At 37.6% G+C, this 20,443-nt stretch overlaps 3 protein-coding genes across 3 annotated transcripts; all 3 read right to left on the reverse strand.

Annotated features, from left to right (window-relative positions):
- Positions 1–307: 307 nt before the first annotated feature.
- LOC115419153 (blue-sensitive opsin-like) lies at positions 308–10,512 on the reverse strand. The gene is made up of 5 exons (XM_030133799.1): positions 10,046–10,512; positions 5,459–5,627; positions 4,001–4,166; positions 3,353–3,592; positions 308–561 (listed from the first exon to the last, which is right to left on the reverse strand). Exons 1-5 carry the CDS (start codon positions 10,440–10,442, stop codon positions 457–459), a joined length of 1,077 nt encoding a protein of 358 aa, XP_029989659.1. The 5' UTR covers positions 10,443–10,512; the 3' UTR covers positions 308–456.
- A 2,915-nt stretch (positions 10,513–13,427) lies between these two features.
- Positions 13,428–16,272, reverse strand: LOC115419156 (blue-sensitive opsin-like). Its single transcript, XM_030133803.1, has 5 exons — positions 15,735–16,272; positions 15,462–15,630; positions 15,218–15,383; positions 14,565–14,804; positions 13,428–13,725 (listed from the first exon to the last, which is right to left on the reverse strand). Exons 1-5 carry the CDS (start codon positions 16,126–16,128, stop codon positions 13,624–13,626), a joined length of 1,071 nt encoding a protein of 356 aa, XP_029989663.1. The 5' UTR covers positions 16,129–16,272; the 3' UTR covers positions 13,428–13,623.
- Positions 16,273–17,844: 1,572 nt separating this feature from the next.
- On the reverse strand, positions 17,845–19,679 carry LOC115419157 (blue-sensitive opsin-like). Its single transcript, XM_030133804.1, has 5 exons — positions 19,204–19,679; positions 18,951–19,119; positions 18,707–18,872; positions 18,371–18,610; positions 17,845–18,127 (listed from the first exon to the last, which is right to left on the reverse strand). The coding sequence occupies exons 1-5, from the start codon at positions 19,580–19,582 to the stop codon at positions 18,023–18,025; spliced, it is 1,059 nt and encodes a 352-aa protein (XP_029989664.1). The 5' UTR covers positions 19,583–19,679; the 3' UTR covers positions 17,845–18,022.
- Positions 19,680–20,443: the final 764 nt, after the last annotated feature.

A 20,443-nucleotide genomic window follows, 5' to 3' on the forward strand; every position in this document is an offset into this window, starting at 1 on the left:
TGGTGATGAAACACATGATACTCACAGGTTTTTTTTCTTTACATGTTTATTAAATGATCATTAACAGCTTTGTATGAGTGGTTCTGTCAGCAGAGCTTATATCATGTTTCACTGTGGCAATATCTTACGTATCATAAAATTTTGTATATTAATATATAATGTTCCTCCGTTAACAGAAGACATTTGAATTCTAAAACAGGTATTTGCATCGAAATTGTCACTGAATAAGGATTCCTCTGTTTCTCCACTGACCTCTTACTGAATGAAGTAGAAGGATCATGAAAGAAAAGATCATGAAACAGAATTAAATTGTCATTATTGGTGTATTTCTTTATTTTTTCACATTTTTTTCATTGCATATCATATATTTTCCTGAGAACATTACAGTGCTATTTGTTATACGCTCTTTCCATTCAGTGCTATTTACAATATGTGAGTTTATGAACCATAAACAGTTTAAGCCGGTCCCACTTTGGAGACTTCTGTGGCCGATGAAGCTGCTGAAGACTCATCGTCATCGCTGCTGCTCATCCCCAACATTTTCTTCAGACATGAGCAGAACTATGAGGAAAAGGAAAGTAAATGTAAAGGTTAATTCAGACGGAATATCATCGGTTTCATTAGTAACACCATGAATGAATAAAAGGTCACAGCAAAAAGGTCACATGAAATCATACTCACAATAAGACACAAAAAAGGTTGTTTTTGTAAATAAAGGTTCATTCTGGTTTGTTTTGCATGTTTAAAAGGAAACCAACAGAGGGCGCTACAGTCATTATCAAACTCTTATCTCTGACCTGCTCCTCTGTTTACATCAACATACACAGGAATACCTCACCAGAAGGAAAGATTTGTTTTTCATTGAGCGCTCATAGAAACGTCAGCAAAAATATAAGAGCATCATTTCAGAAAGATATTGTCTCTATCCTGTATGTAATATCATATTGGAAAAGTTTTGTTGATATTTATTGGATCAAAGTTTGGATGATTCCCCATAAATACCTTTATCACCAACAAGGTTAAAGCAGTATCCTTCAGAATTCATCACAGATATTACCCTGCTAACCACTACATGTTGAAAATCAAAACAGATTTTAACATAAACTGTTCTTTTTGTGGGACCATCCACAGACTGAGCTGCACCAAGAACCTGTGGAAGGACTTCAGAAGGTTTAATATCCACCATGTTTTCACAGACTTTGTCATATCATGGCAAAATGTATTATTTTGTTTTTACAGATACCCCAAAAAGAAAAAACAACAACATTTTTTTAATAATTAATTTATTTCTCTTACTTGCTAAATTTTTTATTAACGAACGTAAGTTCTGTAAGACAAAGCCAAATATTATTTACTTTCTGAAAGATGTTGAACTTTATTTAAAGCTGTGCAATAAATCTGGAAACAAAAAGGCTCTAAAAACCATCAGTATTTGCTCTGATTTGGACATTAAGTTTATGCTTCTTCCTACTCCTTTTCCACCATGCAAAATTCAGACTTGCACATATTGGAAGATAGATTCTGTTCATTTAAATGTTATTTTATTTTTTATTTTTTTGGTCTTAATTTGCTTCGTCTTGTTTCTTTGCATGTTTGAAATAAATAAATGAATTTTAAATAAATAAATAAATAAATAAAAATAATAATAAAATAATAAAATAATGAATAAATTATATTGTAGTCCATTCCCTCTGGCAAACTTATTATGTTATTTTCTTATTGTATACATTGTTGGTATGCTCTACTTCATTCAATAAATATTCAATGGGAAAAAAAAAGACAAAAAAAACCCCCCAAAAAACACTGTAATAAATATTTATTCATTTATTAGTTCAGGAAATGATGGTAACTAAGTGGCATAATATTATTGAATAGATTGCAAATAATCAATAAAATGTGCATTTCAAATGTGTTTAATACGGCCTAAATAGTTCACATAAACAAATTAGTTCAACAGGAAATACTGATGTAAAACTGTTGAATATCTGTCGAAATGATGGATCTATTAAAGTCTCATGTAACATTAAGTTCAATTTCATTAGAATTTAATCTTTTATCAAGTAAATAGTCTAATCCATAGTAATGAATTTCATAAATTCACAAGATTTGCATAAATGATATAAATATGTAATATGTGTAAAATGTAATGTATTGAAACATGTTTATAACCTTTAATAATCAAACTAGGACTAAACTTTATATTTGTTTATGAGATACTATTTCACAACCCAGGAATATTAGGTGGAAATGTACAAATATTTGTATAAAATTTGACTTTTCTCACTTCATTTTAAAATTAGTGCGTTGACCCTTTGAGGAACCAGGGTTCTAGATCCTCTGATCCACTTCAGTTCTTGACTTTCTTTCCTTTCTTGGTAAATTCCATTCTCATTTTCAGTTGAATAACCTCTCAGCTGACACGTCTGTTTCTGCACAGGACATTTGACACCATGGCAGTGGGGCCCTATTGTTCATCTGTTGCTAGGTAACCCACTTCAATGATGATTCTATGATTCTGGGCATAGCAACGTGATCGTAAGGCTATTGTATTCCAAAAGGACTAATATCTCCCAAAATATTGGTCCTATCAACTTACTGTTTTCACTAGTCTGTTCATTGATCATAAATACATAAGAATGACAAACTGCAGCAGTCTGCTCTGTACAGAGTTAGTGTGATGCCATAGACACACACACACACAGTCCACTTTCCTTTTCTAATAAATACATTTCATGAACAAGGTCAGTTGACATGAATGATGCTAAAACTGTCTTTTGTCTTATTTATTCAGTAAATCCTTGCCTGACTGTGTTTCTCTCTTGGCTCAAGGTTCAAGGTTAAGGTTACTTTATTTATACCTTTGGGTAGATTTGTTTTGCAGACACTGTGATTGCATTTGGCATTACAATAAAACACACATTAAACCTGTTAGGCAGGTACTTGATCCAGTGTCAAGACAAGACAGAAAGTGCTCAGTGTTCCACCATTCATCAGTATAGCAGCATGGATAAAAGGATAAAATAAATAAATAAGATCAAATAAATAAAAACTAGATGCAATAAAACACAATAAAAACCTCAAAAAGATAAACACAGTCTCTGAGATAAAAACCAGGATAAGAACATAAAATTTAAAACTTAGAAGTCACAATAATAATAAATAGAGCAAAGAAATAGGATAAATAATTAAATAGGTAAATAAAGTGCAATGTCACTATTTCTTATTGAGCTCAGTGATGGCAACAGGAACAAAGCTGTTTTATAACGCTGTGTCCTGCACTTGGGACTAAGAACCACCGTCCAGAGGAAAGGAGCTGAAATATGAGGGGCTGTTCTGTAGTCCCTGAACTCACCTGTTTATTCAGGAGGATGTAGATAACGGGGTTATAAACGGTGGAGGCTTTGGACAGACAGGAGGGGATGGTGGCCAGTCTCAGGTCAAACGGCTGCCCACGGTTGTTCACCACCCACAGAGCAAAGGAAGCGTAGGGCATCCAGCAGACCAGGAAGCCCAGCACCATGACCACCACCATCCTGGTCACCTCCCGCTCCGCCTTCTGGGTGGAGGCGGACTCAGCCTGAGCTTTGGCAGCCTGGAGATGGAGAGGATGGAACAGAGCAATTTACATGAGGAATTTACTGATTAAAACTCATTTCATTGTCTAGATAGATAGATAGATAGATAGATAGATAGATAGATAGATAGATAGATAGATAGATAGATAGATAGATAGATAGATAGATAGATAGATAGATAGATAGATAGATAGATAGATAGATAGATAGATAGATACTTTATTCATGCCAGAGGGAAATGTACAGTTCCAACAGTATCCACAAACTAAAAAAAAAAAATTAAAACAACAACAATAAAAACACTTTAAATATCCACAAAGAGTCAGTGCAAAAGATAAATTCAATGTGAACAGTGTTCGTTGCGATTGTGAGTTTGAGATTGTACCAGTAATCCCAGTAATCCCAGTAATCCCAGTAATACGTACCGATTTCAGTGTAAAAAGCAGTTGGGAGTAGCAGAAAACAATGGTTGAAAAAGGGATGGCAAAGCAGAAGCCGAACAGGAACATGACGTAGGACTCATTGTTGAATTTATTGTTGACTGTGTACCAGTCTGGACCACAGGAGCACTGCATACCCTCTGGGATGTACCTGGAACCACAGGGGAGGAGGAGGGTGGTGATGATGATGGTGATGATGATGATAATGATGATGATGATGATGATGATGATGATGATCTACTGCAGGGGTGCCAAACATGCGGCTCACGGGCCAAAACCAGCCCACCAAAAGGTCCAATCCGACCCATGGGATGAATTTACAAGGTGTAAAAATGACACTGAAGACATGAAGAGTCAGTGGAGTTGAACTGGTTTGAGTTCAGGTTCCGCAGTCAGACCAATGTGGTTTAAAGTAAAATAATACCATAAGAACCTATAAATAATGATAACTCCCTTCTGCACCTCTTCCATTCTGCCCTCAATCTTAGGTCCAGTAATCACTGTCCCCAAAGCCCACACTGTCTTTGGTCGCAGCACCTTCTGATTTGCTGCAGCTAATGACTGGAACACTCTACAAAACCCCCTGAAACTCACTGTCCTCACATCTGTCACTGTTTTTAAGCAAAACCTGCAACTAATTTGACTTGCCTGTTGCTCCTGTTGAGCATTTGTCTCTGACATGTCTCACTGCTACTGTTGTAATGGACTTATTTATTAACTGTTTGTTTCTGTAATTGTTTAACCTTGATTTTACTTTTAGCTCACCCCCCACCCCCTTCCCCTCAAGGAGCCATTGCTCTTTGATCAGGCTGTATTTGTTAATAAGAATATGTTCTGAATTGCTTACCTGGGTAAATAAAAGTCAAATAAAATAAATAAATAAATAAATAAATAAATAAATAACTCAAAATTTTCTTAAATGTGAAAAAAATAACATTACTTTATGAAAATATTTACATTTACAAACTGTCCTTTAACAAAAAAAATGTGAATAACCTGAACGGATATGAACAACCTGAAATGTCTAAAGAAAATCAAATGCAATTTTACCAATATTCTTTCATTTATTCCATATTCCATTTACAAGTATTCTGCCTGTTACCAAAAGTTTGTGCCTTTGTCAATCCGATCTGTCAAGCACATGCTGAGGCATAATAATTTTAAAATTGCACTTATTTTTCCCGGTGTTTTCTTTTTATTCATATTTTTTGTGAAAGAATAGTTTGTTTATATAAACCTATTAACTCTAGTTTCAGAATTTCTAAGTTATATAGTTATTCATAAGTAATTTTTTTACACTAAAACAAACAGTAAAATCTTGGAGTTGTCATTATTTATGGACTATTCTGTTATTATTTTACTGTGGATGGTAATGGGCTGGATGTGAACCCTAACCTGAACCTGGGTCTGACATCGCTGGTCTACTGTAACAGATCCACTGACCTGCTCCAGCCGACCAGTGGGGGAACTGCAGCGGCCAAAGCGAACACCCAGGTCAGAGCGCAGCAGCCCACAGCGTGGTTGGGCCTGAACACAAAGTTCCCCAGTGGTTTACAGATCACCAACCACCGTTCAAACGCTATGACGGCCAGAGACCAGAGGCTCACCATACCTGAAACAACACACATTCAGCTGTTACATCCATCTAAATTAACCCATACAGACCCACGGATACTTCTGTGGCACTTACACAAGTATTTTTTTTCTAGATTTCAACTTTCTTAAGTAATTTAACACCATTTATTATAATAATATCATCTGTGTTTTGTGCTTTTTGGGTGAAAATCATGTATCTGCGTAAATTACAGATTTACTGAAATTACTGTTGCTGGTGTTATTTGTGCTATAGGGATATTTTGTTCACCTCTCTCATTTAATAGGTCTTTTTTATTTTATTTCATTGTAATTTCTTCCTTTTTACTGCCCAGTTTACTTAGTTCTGGTTCTAGTTATTGTTTCCATTATAATTTTCACTATTGTTCTTGTTGGTATTGTTGATATTTTCTTGTGAGGATTGTCGCCACCTTCTTCTCCTCCTTTCTTCTCCTTCCCCTTGTTCCTTCATGTCAGGTCCAGCATCAAAATGTGGTTCAGTGAAACTCAAAATAAAGACAGTAGAATATCAAGGGGAGCTTCATAGACTTTATGAAGTTTCCTTTGGCAAAGAAAATCTGTTCAGCACCAAAAAGAGACAGACTACCATTCTACTGTTATGGTGATGGACAAGACAAGTTTAAGAAGAAAAAAAAAAGTAATTTATCACCATTTATTATAATATTATCCTCTGTATTTTGTGCTTTTTGAATGAAAATCATGTATTTTCCTAATTCACTGATGCAGATGTTCATTAAAGCTCGGATTAAAGTTGATGGCTATTATATCAAAAACAGATAAAACTGAATAAATAGTGTCTTTTTCAGTCCAATCTGTCATTAACTGACCATAAACCCAGTGTGTCCATCCACTGTCATTGATCCAACTCCATGGGTTTTACTGGTCAGTCAATGTTGGCGAAGATGACGGTGTTTCCACGGTAACTACACATCAGTGTTAAACCTTCTAAGTTGTCCTTCAAATTGAACATCTGTCCCTCCTCGTAGATTCTACAGCTGATATATTTGATGTATAAATATAGTGTGTTGAACATATATTTTATCACCGTTTACTACAGTATTATCATCTGTATTTTATATCTTTTGCTGTAAATTCTGAATTTTCCTGCATTTAATTTTTTAGACTTGGTTTAGATGCTAATGAAAACTCACTAAATTCAAACTTTATTACATTAAAACAGAGAAAACTCAAGAAAAAGTGACTTTTTCAAAAAAAAATTTCAATAACTGAACATAAACCCAGTGTGTCCATCCACTGTCGTTGATCCAACTCCATGGGTTTTACTGGTGAATCAATGTTAGAGAAGATGACGGTGTTTCCACGTTAACTACAGAGCCTCTGAACGTCCAAATGTGTCATATCTGATGACCATGAAAAGATGAAGAACTGTATTTTACACCAATTATTGACATGGATTGATAGGATTAGTGGATCAACAGATGGATGAACATGATCAAGTTCAACACTGGATGGAGTTCTGTTTTTGATACAAAACCAAACATGCCGAACACACTTTTATCTGAGGCAAATATTGAGTGTTAATTTTAGAGCATTCAGAGGCTCCGTAGTTACCATGGAAACACTGTCATCTTCTACAACATTGATTGACCACTCAAACCCATGGAGTTGAATCAATGACAGTGGATGGACACACTGGGTTTATGTTCAGTTAATGAAAGATTGGACTGAAAAAGACACTGTTTATTCAGTTTGATCTGTTTTAATATAATAACCATCCACTTTAATTTGAGCTTTTATGAACATCTGCATGATCAGTGAATTAAATATAGGAAAATACATAAATGTTCACTTTAGAATGGAAAACACTGACCATAATATCAGAATAAATGGTGATAAATCACTTAAGAAAAGTAAATTTACAGAAAAAAATGATTTGGGAACTGCCACAAAAGTAGGACTGGGTCTGTATGGGTTAAAACATTTGCGTTTGTTTTTGATGTAATAACCCCCAAATGTAATCTCAGCATGATGATTAAAGTCCATGATCAGTGAATTAAAAATACCTGATTTTCACTGAAAAAAAAAAAGCAAAATAGAAAGGATAATATTATGATAAATGGTAATTAAACAGAGAGAAGAATATATTTGGGAACTAATACAAAAGTAGCACTGGGTCTTTATGGGCTAGATGTCATCCCTGTACATGTCTTTTATTTATTTATTTATTTTTTACACTGAAAGTACATTTATTTTTTAGATTTTTTTAAAAACTCTCTTTATTGAAATTAGAACAATGATGACAATATTAAAACAGTCATATACAGTATCCAATATATGTGATGTCAGAACAAGAACACTACAACTGCAAACACGCGTACACACACACACACACACACACACACACACACACACACACACACACACACAAGGGGGGCTCTGCCCCTATTTACTTATTTACTTATTTACTTAGTATTAAAGTAATTTATGAAGGGCTGCCAAACTGAGTAAAATAACTTTACATTTTCTCCAAATATAAGTGTTGCATAATGTCTATGAACAGAACCTGAAGAGTCAGAGGAGTTTTGTTCTTCCGGTTCAACAGAATTAGGCATCTGTCCTGTAGTGTCACAAACCTCAAAACAACCCTCTGTGCAGTATTAAGTCCACTTCTGTTCCTCTACATGTTTACTAAAAACATCAAATCATATGAGATCAGATTTATTTACATTGACATTGAACACACACATGACCTAACCATCAGTGCTGCTCGTCTTTAAGACAGGGGAAGCTCATTGTTGGCTTACATCAAAAAAAAAAAAAAAAAAAGTCAAGTTATTTAAACAGACATTCGGCCTTCCATTCCTTTTTAAGAAAATGGTCAGTGACCTTATCGTACCAAGTAGGCGTCTTTTCCAGGGACTGGACCAGTGTCCTCTGAATGTCCAGCAGAGCTGGGCTACTTAGATTGCCTTGGCCCAGTGTGTTGCGGGTGTAAGACTTCAGCCTTTTTAAACTAGAGATGCTCCTTTCACTCTGACCTAGCCGACAGTATGATTGATTTAACTATCTACAAAACGATATTAAACTCGAACAAGAAATGATTAAATTATGGAACTGAAACAAGAAAACGCTGAAATTATCTTAAATTGAAACAAGGAAGTACAATGAGTGTGTTTTATTTACGGTGCAAGAAATGAACGAGTAATTACCTCCGCCAAGGAGGTTACGTTTTTGCCAGGGTTTGTTTGTCTGTCTGTTTGTCTGTCCGTTAGTGTGCAACATAACTCAAACAGTTAAGGACAGATTTTGATGAAATTTTCAGGGTTTGTTGGAAATGGGTTACGGAAGAAATGATTAAATTTTGGTGGTGATCGGGGGTGGGGGGGCCCATGGGGGGGGCCACTGATCAGCCTTGGCGGAGGTCTGCGCTCTCCGAGTGCTTCTAGTTTCTTAGTGGTTTCTCTCTAGATTTCACAACAGAATGTGCGACGGTTCTAAACTGAACTGTGTCAGTGAAGGAGGAGATCTGAAAACAGCTGTCAGTCAAACGGGATTCAGCCTTTCGACTGATCCTCCAATCAGCACATGGGATTCTGGCGTCCAGCCTGGCCGAGCTCCGCCCACAGCTCCATTCACCCCCAGAGATGCCCGGCGTCCAGGGGCGGGACAACATCGTGGCATTTATCCAATTACCATCCAGTTTTGAGGCAATGAAAAAAACTGTTCCACTCAGTCCCATTGAAGCCTATAGACGCCTGCAGTCTACGGACAAATGCACTGAGCAGAGATCATATGAGGAAACAGCACAACGCGAATGTATGAGAAGTGAACAACATCGCGTCCGTTGATTTGTGATAAAGCTGATTCTGAATGAACTAATCTTTGAGATGAACGTGTTCTAACACATTTGTAGTCAATAAAATGTCAACACAACCGAACATATTTAACCATTTAATTTTCGTAATTTTAGGGGAAGCCGGGCTTCCCTTTCAGTCCATGAGAAATCGCCAGGTGGACATTTTCTTACCATTGTTGGTCTGTAATCATTATAATGTAAGTTGATGGTTAACTGTTACTATGGTTACACCACCAGGAATGTACTTAGCTTCTATTTTTCACACATATTTTGGATCTACAATGTGAAAATACTGTCAAATGAGTTGATTCTAATTTGGTTTAGGCCTATTTTGTACATTAAGTCTAAGGACAGGAGTGAGTATTTAAAACTTTATTATGTTAAGTTATTTGATGAGGAGAATGGGGTGGGATTTGATAAGTTTTTCTTCTTCCCACTCCTTCTCGAGTGTAGATGAATGATTTTGGAATTTTTAATTGGCATGTATTCTGTAAATGCTCGAAATAAACATATAAAATGAAAAATGACATACTGGGTGGACTTGTATTTGACCCTTTTCTTGTTAGAATATGTACAGTATATGTCATTGTGCTTCTTACCCCCGACGGTTGCTGTAAACCCTTCAATCTTGCATCCCAGCGGTCCAAGGACCATGTACTTGAAGGCAAAGCAGTAGAAGCAGGTGAAGGAGCCCACAGAGGACACCAGCAGGTTGGCCACTGCCAGATTCACCAGGATGTAGTTCAGGTGGGACCGCAGCTTCTTATACTGAGCAGTACATGCGATGGTGAGGGTGTTGATGCCTGTGCCCGTCACAAATAAAAAGAACATGAACGCTGACAGCGAATAGAAGATCCCTGGGCTCCCAAGGTGATCCTGGGGAACCAGGTACGGGCTCAGAGATGTGACGTTGTCGGTGTCCAGAGGAATAGGGATCCAGAAGTCATCAGGGAACTCCACAGGGCGGTTTGACCTCATTTTGACCTTATTGAACATCAACTCAAAACAATTCTATAAAAAAAAAATAGTCTATAAAATAATACTTTGATTTGCCCACTTTTAAATGCTATGAATAGATTTGATGTGTCCTCTGTCCTCTGTCCTCTGGGCTTGTCTTGGTCTGATGAGGAGGTAAACCTGCATTTATAGGAACTTTGAATTTCACTCAGGTTTAACTTAATTGGCTTAGGAAAAAGATTTGAGGATTTGGACACAGGACGCAAACAGGCAACATACATATGTGCACACAACACACAGCCACAGCACAACAAGGGTTAACGTCAGGTCAGTATGTGAGGACCAGAGCTGAGGATGAACCCTGTGTTTGGATAATCTGATCTACAGCTTCAGTCCGGTCAGAATATATTTATTACCAACGGTGCACTTTTACCTCATGTACTTTATTACATGTCAAGACATTTTATTTCCCTCTATTTTGAGAATGATCCACTTCTGTTATCCTCCTGAGACCCAGCAATGCATTTTTGTCCTCTGTATTGGAGAGTTTCACAGCTTTACTTAGAAAAAAAAAAAAAAAAAAACTGCAAAAGACATTCCATAAAAAATTTACAAATGCATCTGAAAAAGCTGTTGCATTGTGCTGATTCCAATAAAAGCAATTATTTAATGTAAGAAAGCCAAAACTTGCACTCTCCTGAGTCTGAGGAGGTTATTGCAGGGCTGATGATTAAATTATCTGAGAATATTGGAATATGCTGAATATAATAGGACTCAGGAAAAGGAAATGAGTCACCGTTAGGGAGATTTGCAAATATTTAAAATTATCTTTGTAGTTATTTAGAACATTTGTATTTATTAAAGATTATAATGTAAATTGTGTCTTTTATCACAAGGGCCGTCATTTATAAGCTGAGGACTGCTTCTGGGGGGGTCCTATTACAAAATGCATCTTGTAAATTAATTGTTGATCTAAACTGTTTGTAATAATTTTGTAATAAATTGAATTGAATTGACTTAAAACTCATTTTAATTCAGTGATCACATTCAGCCCAATTTAATCTCCAGTGGGCCGAACCATTAGAATAATCACATAATAACCTATAAATAATGACAACTCCAAGTTTTTCTCTTTGTTTTATTGCAATAAAAAACATTCATAAAAAACATATGTGAATAACCTGAAAAAACTGAAATTTCTCCAGAAAAATAAGTGCAAATTTAACAATATTATGCCTCAAATTATCCTTTACACACATTCAGACATTACACACAATGTTACACAAACATTTAGTAACAGGCAGAATACTGCTGAAACTTTGAAGTTTGGAATTTGGAACTAAACTATGAACAATTTCCACAAAATGATGTGTCAGTTTATTATTAACACAGTGTACAGACCAGGGTGGATCTACAAATGCACAAATATTTAGTAACAGGAAGAGTATTGTTAATATTACACTTCATTTTCATTTTGTCCACTTTTTATTGTTAAAGGGTTTTTACTTATGTTATTATTTTACTTTCAATCATATTAGTCTGTTTTTGGAACCTGAACTAAAATGTCCTTGATTGTTAATATCAGTGTCATTTTTGCACTTGCCAAGGGCCAGACTGGAACCTTTGGAGGGCCAGTTTTGGCCCACAGGCTGCATGTTTGGCACCTGTGTGTGACAAGGTTAAAATAGTTCTGGATTTTTTTTTTATTATAGTTCAGTTTTATTCAGTTTTTTTCTCTAATTCAGTTAGTTTTAATTAGTTTTTAGAGCAAGTTTGCAAGCTTTTATTAGTTTTCGTTTTTTTCTAAATGCTTATTTTTGGTTTTGTTTTAGTTTTTTCACATCTTTTATCTTCCATGCTGTCATATTCACATAAATCCCATACAGGACTCTGCTGCTTTCTCCCAACTTCAGTCTCCATGTTTCCAGGTAGAGTGGAGACGAGAAGACGACTCTAAATGACAAGTGACAAGAGGTGACGGACCGTGAAGTGCCGTATGGCGCCGCTAGCTAAAATAGCTCAAGCAAAATAAATCAATTTCATTTTCCAACACCGACAAGACAAAAACGAAGGGAATTTTATCCGTAATTTTAATTTAGTTTTATAAACAATACAGTTTCAGTTAGCTACAGTTTTTTCTTTTAATTATAGTTACCTCCGCCAAGGAGGTTATGTTTTTGCCAGGGTTTGTTTGTTTGTTTGTTTGTTTGTTTGTTTGTTTGTTTGTTTGTTTGTTTGTTTGTTTGTCTGTCTGTTTGTTTGTCTGTCCGTTAGTGTGCAACATAACTCAAAAAGTTATGGACAGATTTGGATGAAATTTTCAGGGTTTGTTGGAAATGGGATCTGATCAGCCTTGGCGGAGGTCTGCACTCTCCAAGTGCTTCTAGTTTGTATTAATTTCAGTTAATGAAAATGTTTTTTCAATTCTAGTTTTCGTCATTTCATTAGTTCTCGTTAACGATAATAACCTTGGTGTGTTAGAGGTTATTCTCAACATACGCTATCAAAAAAACTAAAATTTCAAACTAGAAAGTAGAAAATGTGATAATCAATAAATATCTTTATGATGAACTTATGATCCCTGTGAATTCTACTGATTGTGATTTGATTATAGCCACATGAGCGGATTTGAGGATTTGTGAAAGTGCTAATCTACAGAAATTTCTACAGTCAACGCAGTCTATTGAGTTTATTCAGAAAGAAAAAATACCTCTTGCAACAGTTTTGAAGAAAGGAAGGAGTCATTAGAGAGCAGGCAGATTTCAAATCATAGAAATAATTCAGTCAGATAATCACCATCTGCTGCTGTGTGTGGGGGGGGGGTTCCAGTGTTATATTTCATTTACAAAGGATTCAAGCTGTGCTGTGATTTGGAAAAGCTGTTTTCTGTTCCATATAAGTTACTTTGTTATTATTGCACTTACACTGCAAACTTGGCAGCAAATAATGAGTTCTCCTTAAGATACAACATCTGCAGAGAAACCGCACAAACTCTTTGAAAATTCACCAGACAGAGACAACATATACTGTACATCTTTCTATTTTTTTTATTTTTTACTTTGCACATTATTTATATTGTTGTATTTGAAATTTCAACATTGCAGACACATTTGACACGACAAAAGACACATACATTCAGAGTTATTTACATGTCATAAATCATAAACAGTGGAGAACAGAGTCGGTGTCATGTGTAAAATGTAGTCCATGGTTTTGTTGCTTAAGCAGGTCCAACTTTGGAGACTTCAGTCACTGATGCTGATGATGAAGTTTCATCATCATCTCCACCCATCCCAAGCATCTTCATCATGCACCCACGGAACTGAGAGGGAAAAGAAGATGAAAACATGAATCTACAGTCATTCAAAAACATGAAAATGCATGAACAGAGACAGCAGAAATACTTGTATTATGCTGCTTTCCAGGCAGGTTTTTGAGCCCATAAGTCACGAGTTCAAACCACGACTCAGGACTTTGTAACGTTCCAGGCAAGTCACGCCAGACTGTTTGAGTGCAAGGAACTGTGGTAGTTAGATGTAAACAAACCAGCATGGCGGACCATACGTTATGTTCATTTACAGTCATTTCTATCGCCAAAGGTGTTTGTTCTTTGCTTATTTGAGGGAAACAGAGGAGGAAAAATGGCGCATAAGGCAAGAGAAGCAGTTCTACCTTTTATGTTACATTATTTGTATATTTGGATACATATTTGGTATTAGTTTATCCTTGTCCTAACACTAGAGTAGCTGCTGATTCTGCAGAACATTTGCAGATAAATAACGTCAGAGCAATACCTTGTTTTAATAAACAATCTGCATAAACACCGCATCCATGGGGGCCGCCATTGTTGTTTCACGGGCTACATGACGTCAGAACTCAGAACTGGGAGAACATGGATCTAGTAGGCGTTCACAGGTGAGAAGTCACAGGTTTGACTGTCATTCCAGTGCATTTTCACCGGTAGAAGGGTGGAAAAACACGAGTTACGGGTGGACTGGAACGCAGCATTAAACCCCCTTATGTGGAAAGTTTACTTGTGGACTTTTACACCCACAGGCAGCATCCTCTTATTTTTCCATGAAATGGCAATATCCTGCCACTGACTCCCTCTTAAAATGACATATGTTCACTTTGTTGTTTTCATTCCAACCCTGAACCCACCTGTTTATTGAAGAGGATGTAGATAACAGGATTGTAGACCGCAGATGCCTTCGAGAAACAGGAGGGGATGGTGGCCAGTCGCAGGTCAAATGGCTGCCCCCGGTTGTTTACAACCCAGACTGCAAAGGAGGCATAGGGCATCCAGCAGACCAGGAAGCCCACCACCATGATCACCACCATCCGGGTCACCTCCTTCTCTGCCTTCTGGGTGGAGGCGGACTCAGCCTGGGCCCTGGCTGCCTGTTGAAACAGAAGATGGCCTTAGTTTTTACTTCAGCTCCTGGGATTCCTCATTATCTTTTGTAGTTTTGAAAACATAATCTGAGTTCTAAAAGCAGTGTCATTTTTTTGTGTTTTTTCAGAAAATACTTACCAGAAAATACCTCTCTTTTTTTTTTTTTTGTAAATGTGTTTTATTGATTTTAGAAACAGAGAAGAATCGCCCCTCAGTTTGGAGGGATACAGAACATCAAGACATTTTACAGTATACAGTCATCCCCAAAGTGCTGAGGTCCATATCCCTCAGGTGCATTGCCACATTGAGTCATTCCCGTCCCAGTCTATCCACCCACCTACCCACCCAGTGGCCGAAACTCACTCCGTACCCAAAACCCACCTAACATCCACCCACCCACAGGGTAAAATACTTGTACCATTTTCATTGTGAAGAGCAGCTGGGCGTAGCAGAAGACGATGGTCGCAAAAGGGACGGCGAAGCAGAAGCAGAAGAGGAACATCACGTAGGATTCGTTGTTGTATTTATTGTTTGTGGTGTACCAGTCTGGACCACAGGAGCACTGCAGCCCCTCTGGGATGTACCTGGAGAGACAGTGACAAGCACTATGAGTACATATCCGCATCTACATGTGATTGTTTAAGTTGGTTCCTAAAACTGACCTGCTCCATCCACACAGAGGGGGAACGGATGCCATCAGTGCAAATATCCATGTGAATACACAACAAGCTATAGCGTGATCTGGCTTGAAAATAAAGTTTCCCAGTGGCTTGCAGATGACCAGCCATCGTTCAAAAGCTACCACAGCCAGGGACCACAGGCTGACCATACCTGCAACGACACACAGTAAAGCTTCAACTCTTTTACATTCACATGACTGTTGAAGTGGCTCCCTATTAGTTTGATCATCATCATCTTTTGTTATTTCTTCTTACCACCAAGTGTCGCCATAAAACCCTCGACCTTGCATGCTAGTGGCCCAAAGATAAAATATCTAGACGCAAAGGAGCAGCATGCAGTGAAGGAGCCGACACAGGATACAATAAGGTTAGCTATGGCCAGGTTCACCAGGATGTAGTTGAGGTGGGATCGGAGCTTCTTGTATTGGACGGTGCATGCGATGGTGAGGGCGTTGATCGCAGTTCCAACTACAAATACGAAAAACATGAATCCTGCCATTGAGTAAAACACGCCCACATTCCCCAAATGATCTTGAGGAACTAAGAAAGGGCTGAGTGATGTGATGTTGTTGGTGTCCAGAGGGATCGGTATCCAGAAGTCCTCTGGCAACTCCATTCCACGATCTGTCCTCATTCTGCCTGTTTTCATATGACTATTGAGCACAAGCTGGAATTTCTCACTGCCTAATGTATCACATATACGAGAAAACTGAAAACAAAAGCTTTAAGAAGCAGGGTTAAATGCCACTTTGTCAGGGTTCCTAATGTCTCTGCTATCTGCTGTCCATCTCATGTGGTGGACTGACTTTTAAAGAGTACAAGGCTGTTCCCCTAACCAGATTAACAAATTTGAGGTTTGCATTAATTGGTGTAATTTGTTTATCAGCTCCCACTACTGTGAGCTGCCAATTAGGTTACAGTCCGGATGATGCACAACTCCCACATCGCACTTTCTATGTATGTATATATATACATATATATAAATATATATATACACACACACACACACACACACACACACACACACACACACACATATATATATATATATATATATATATATATATATATATGTATATATATATATACACATACACACACACACACACACACATATATATATATATATATATATATATTTATATTTATATTTATATATATATATATCAGTGAAGATTTGGTCACCTTTTTATATAAAAAAGAAACTACTGGAACGTGTTACAACTTCCTGTGTTACATTAATATCAGTATGAAGAGAAACAACTTCTAAAGTGTTCCATGTTGACAAAAGAGCACAGACAGTATCCTGATAGGACATCTGTCTAATGAGTGAATATAAAGGACTTATCCTGTAAAATTTACCAAATTCTTTGCTTGGATTCAGTGTAAGAAGGTCACAATTGAGGTTTTCTTCAAAACATTGTCTGCTGGCATTTGAATGAACATACACAAACATGGAACATGTAAAAACGTTCACCTATGAAGACACACACCAACACATTAGACTCTGGTTAAAGGTTAATCCCACTTCCTTAAGGAAGAGCCTCGCAGGTTTTTGTCCCGTTAATCTGATTTACAGTAACACAAAATCCAGTAATCTCATGCTCCAAAGCCCTTTACAATCCACTCTACTGGTTTAACTTAATAGGTGTGTGATGTTTTTAGCCTGTTTCCTCTGCCCCTCGTCTGAAAAGCTGTGTAAGACTTTAAGAACACCATGTAGGCCAAGCAAGAACACTGCACCGCTCATAACAGAGGCGCACCGCTGCACCCCCTCCAACTTCAACTTTCAACTTTATTTATCCTTAGGACAGTAAATTGGGTGAGCAGCAGGGATCATAAACACATGAGCACATACACAGAAACAGCACCACCAGATGACACCACAATAAAATTACACAATACAGGACAACACACACTGGAGCCCCTCCCTTCAAACACAAATGACAAAGGTCCAATAGGACAGAACACAAGTTAATTGCCATAATGGCCATGAGCATTAAAAGATAAATAATCACATAAAAAATTTATAGATATCAGCTAAGTGAATTCAGATTCCTAATATCCACAGGAATAAAGGAATCCCTAACACGTCCAGATCTCAATTGAGGAAGCCTAAAACTGTGTCCAGAGGGGGGCAAATTAAACTCCTCAAAAAGTGGGTGATCAGGGCAGTTTAAAATGTGTCCATTCATATGTTAGAGGAAACTGCTAATGTGTCAATGAATTTTACATTTGACATATTCACATAATGTTGTGTTCTTTTGTATTACGGCTTTGAAAGCACAAGAATCTTATTTTTAAAAAGGAACATCAGAACAAACAGTACTGAAGCCTTGACATGAATATTTTTTTTATTACTGACTTTTTTCCTTTTTTCTTTTGCTGTGCAAAAACAATGTAGCTGAGCTAAAAGAATAACACACATTTTCTATGCAGTTCAAAGCAGTAAACATCATCAGGTGTTAATATTTACAACACAGAAAAATCAGTTATCCATGTGTCAGTGGTTTGAAAAAAAAATTAAAAAGTGGATTTGCTGCCTAAGCAGGACCAACTTTAGAGACTTCAGTGACTGACTGGGAGGCCGATGACTCGTCATCATCACCTCCACTCATCCCCAGCATCTTCTTCATGCATGAACGGAACTGAAACAAGAAAACAGGATTAGAGTACGGCCCTGAAAGTATCTATCTATCTATCTATCTATCTATCTATCTATCTATCTATCTATCTATCTATCTATCTATCTATCTATCTATCTATCTATCTATCTATCTATCTATCTATCTATCTATCTATCTATCTATCTATCTATCTATCTATCTATCTATCTATCTATCTATCTATCTATCTCCTTTTATAGTTTACAGTGGTGGTATCTGACAGACCTGTTTATTGAGGAGGATGTAGATCACAGGGTTGTAGACTGCAGAAGACTTTGAAAACACAGATGGTATCGTAGCAAATCTCAGATCAAAACTCTGCCCACGATTGTTCACAATCCAAAGAGCAAATGAAGCATAGGGCAACCAGCAGACCAGGAAGCCCAGCACCATGACCACCACCATCCTGGTCACCTCCTTCTCTGCCTTCTGGGTGGAGGCAGACTCGGCCTGGGCCCTGGCTGCCTGTTGGAGAAACCACAGAAGAACAGAACTATAGACACTATAGATGGGTGAAGGAAAGCCTGCCCTTCAATCACTTGTTCATTTCAGCTGACTCACCATTTTCATTGTAATGAGCAGCTGAGCGTAGCAGAAGATGATGGTGCTGAGCGGAACGGCAAAGCAGAAGCAGAAGAGGAACATCACGTAGGATTCATTGTTGTATTTATTGTTTGTGGTGTACCAGTCTGGTCCACAGGAGCACTGCAGCCCCTCTGGGATGTACCTGGAAAGACAGTCACAGTCACTTTGAGTCCACGTCCGAGCCTACATGTGATCATTATAGTTAGTTCCGAACACCGACCTGCTCCATCCACAAAGTGGGGGGGCTGAGGCAATCAGTGCAATGATCCAGGTGCACACACAGCACCCTAAAGCATGGTCAGGTTTGAAAATGAAGTTTCCCAGTGGCTTGCAGATGACCAGCCATCGTTCAAAAGCTATCACAGCCAGGGACCACAGGCTGACCATACCTGCAAAGACCAAGTTCAAACCATTAGTAATCAGCTTGAAAATCAACAACTAATACAATGAACTGGTTTTTTCATCATACTTACCACCAAGTGTGACCAAAAACCCCTCAATCTTGCATACCATCGGTCCAAAGATAAAATATCTCGCAGCGAAGGTGCAGCAAGTGGTTAAGGAGCCGACAGACGATACAAGAAGGTTGGAAAAGGCCAAGTTCACCAGGATGTAGTTGAGGTGGGATCGGAGTTTCTTGTATTGAATGGTACATGCAACGGTGAGAGCGTTGATAAAAGTACCAACAGTAAATATGAAAAACATATATATGGACATTGCATAGAAGATGCCTGAACTTGAAAGATGGTCCTGAGGAACCAGAAAAGGACTAAGAGATGTGATGTTGTCTGTATCCAGTTGAACCGGGATCCAGAAGTCCTCTGGAAGCTCCATCACACGACTGTGCTTCATTTTTCCCCTGATGAAAAAATATCAGGTTTTGTATTGAAGAGATATTGGTTCAGTACCGTCTGCAGCTCGGGTTTGGTGCCGCAGTCCATTAAGGAAAAGAAAGGACATATTTATAAAGCTGTGAGGATCAACATTTAATGAATTTAATGATTAAATAATTGATTAATTGAGTAACAATCAAAAAGGAATCAATTGTCCAGGAGACTTTTGTGCAATCGGATTAAGTCGAAATTTTTGGAGGCCAATGCAATATTTCAGAAAACTGCATGTTTTTTTTTTTCCTCATCCTGTAAATGCTGTTTATTACTAAAAAAGAGGGATGAAGAATGCACTCAAACAGACCCAAATGGTATATAATATATATGAAGGTACCTGCACTTTGAGGCTGTTGTTAATACTTTCTGTGCCAAGATGATCGGATTTAATTTGAGAACATCGTCTTGGAATCAGCTAAGTCGGTCATCAGTGCTCTTATTGCAGCTAATCACATTCAGCCTTCCCTCAGGTAACCTGCTTTCTGTGGGCATCAGGGTGGATGATCTCTGCCTTCATTATCCTATCAGGAGGAGGAAAGGATTACCGTGTCCTAAACCCATATCCTGAGCTACAAGCCAGAGCACCTGTATTTTTTTCATGCAACAGTGTCATTTCCTGCATATTTTATGTGCTGAAAAAAGAGCTTATATATAGAATAATATAGACACCTGTTATTGTTGATGTGTTACCAGTTTAATGTTTTGGTATTTGTTCAAGTAAAAGTGCCAGGAGAATGAGCCAAAATTAGGAGGCACGGCAGGTTAATTTCAATAGCACATTATATAGCAATTCAAAGTGCTTTACATAAAACATAAAAGCATTACA

This window comes from Sphaeramia orbicularis, chromosome 5, assembly GCF_902148855.1.
Source record: "Sphaeramia orbicularis chromosome 5, fSphaOr1.1, whole genome shotgun sequence".
NCBI classification, from domain to species: Eukaryota; Metazoa; Chordata; class Actinopteri; order Kurtiformes; family Apogonidae; genus Sphaeramia; species Sphaeramia orbicularis.

Coding starts and splice junctions, on each gene's coding strand:
- LOC115419153 (XM_030133799.1), bottom strand. CDS start 10,442: ATGTTCAATAAGGTCAAAATGAGGTCAAACCGCCCTGTGGAGTTCCCT. Junction 4,167..5,458: donor CCACTGGTCGGCTGGAGCAG/GTCAGTGGATCT, acceptor CTGTGGTTCCAG/GTACATCCCAGAGGGTATGC. Junction 562..3,352: donor ACATCCTCCTGAATAAACAG/GTGAGTTCAGGG, acceptor TTTTCCTCATAG/TTCTGCTCATGTCTGAAGAA.
- LOC115419156 (XM_030133803.1), bottom strand. CDS start 16,128: ATGAAAACAGGCAGAATGAGGACAGATCGTGGAATGGAGTTGCCAGAG. Junction 15,384..15,461: donor CCTCTGTGTGGATGGAGCAG/GTCAGTTTTAGG, acceptor CTGTCTCTCCAG/GTACATCCCAGAGGGGCTGC. Junction 13,726..14,564: donor ACATCCTCTTCAATAAACAG/GTGGGTTCAGGG, acceptor TTTCCCTCTCAG/TTCCGTGGGTGCATGATGAA.
- LOC115419157 (XM_030133804.1), bottom strand. CDS start 19,582: ATGAAGCACAGTCGTGTGATGGAGCTTCCAGAGGACTTCTGGATCCCG. Junction 19,120..19,203: donor GTTTTTGGTCACACTTGGTG/GTAAGTATGATG, acceptor TGGTCTTTGCAG/GTATGGTCAGCCTGTGGTCC. Junction 18,128..18,370: donor ACATCCTCCTCAATAAACAG/GTCTGTCAGATA, acceptor TTCTTGTTTCAG/TTCCGTTCATGCATGAAGAA.